Here is a 764-nt window from a genome sequence, read left to right on the forward strand (position 1 = left end):
TAAATCGCGTTTTTTTCCTGTAACTTTCTTATTTCATGCCAAGTTTTTAATCTTTTTGTCGCCGAAAAGGCCTCGCTAAGGACTATAATTGGTGTTATGTTTGGACTCTTTTTTAAATTCGCAAGTATCTTCGAAGCATATTCTATTTCCATTTATTTATTGTGTATAATTTTCATTTATGATAGATGTTATTTTTAAATATTTATTTTATTTAACATTTCACTAAAACATCCTTGATAAAAGCATATTGTAACAAACTTTTTCATCTTCATTTAAGTAAAATTTAATTGTTATTATTTTCAAATTTTATTATTATTTTTTTTTTTAACACTATTATTTAAATTCATATTTTTAATTATTTGTTTTTTAACATATGTCTTACAATGCTTATTTATAAAATATATGATTACAATTAATATAAAAACAATCGAAATAGATGCTATTATATTATTTATTAAAAGGTTGTTGCTGCTGCTGCTATTGTTGATATTGTTGTTATTGTTGTTCATGGTGATTTTCTGCTGCTGTTCTTTGGCTTTTGGAAGTACAATTGTCCAAACCATGCCTCAGTTGTTATGTTTATTTTTCTTTAATTCTATCAGTTCCGCAATTAGTTTTCGTTTGTTCTCTCCAGTGGCTAATGGAATTACCCTGTGAAGCTCACCAATCTTCCTTCGTAATTTCACCGCCTTACCTCCTCTGATTTTTTGTTTTGGTGCACTATGCTCTGTGCTATCATTTTTAATCTGTCTTTTTTTGTAAGC

General features: G+C 27.2%; 1 protein-coding gene across 1 annotated transcript in view; it reads right to left on the reverse strand.

Annotated features, from left to right (window-relative positions):
- Nucleotides 1-553: 553 nt before the first annotated feature.
- The window catches only part of LOC108364018 (uncharacterized), a 2,282-nt gene continuing 2,071 nt past the window's right edge, over nt 554-764 (reverse strand). The window contains exon 2 of the mRNA XM_017617560.1: nt 554-764. Within this exon, the coding sequence (XP_017473049.1) occupies nt 567-764 (198 nt within the window). The 3' untranslated portion in view covers nt 554-566.

The sequence above is a fragment of the Rhagoletis zephyria genome, unplaced genomic scaffold (assembly GCF_001687245.7).
Source record: "Rhagoletis zephyria isolate East Lansing unplaced genomic scaffold, Rhagoletis_zephyria_1.1 Rzeph_scaffold_01438, whole genome shotgun sequence".
NCBI classification, from domain to species: Eukaryota; Metazoa; Arthropoda; class Insecta; order Diptera; family Tephritidae; genus Rhagoletis; species Rhagoletis zephyria.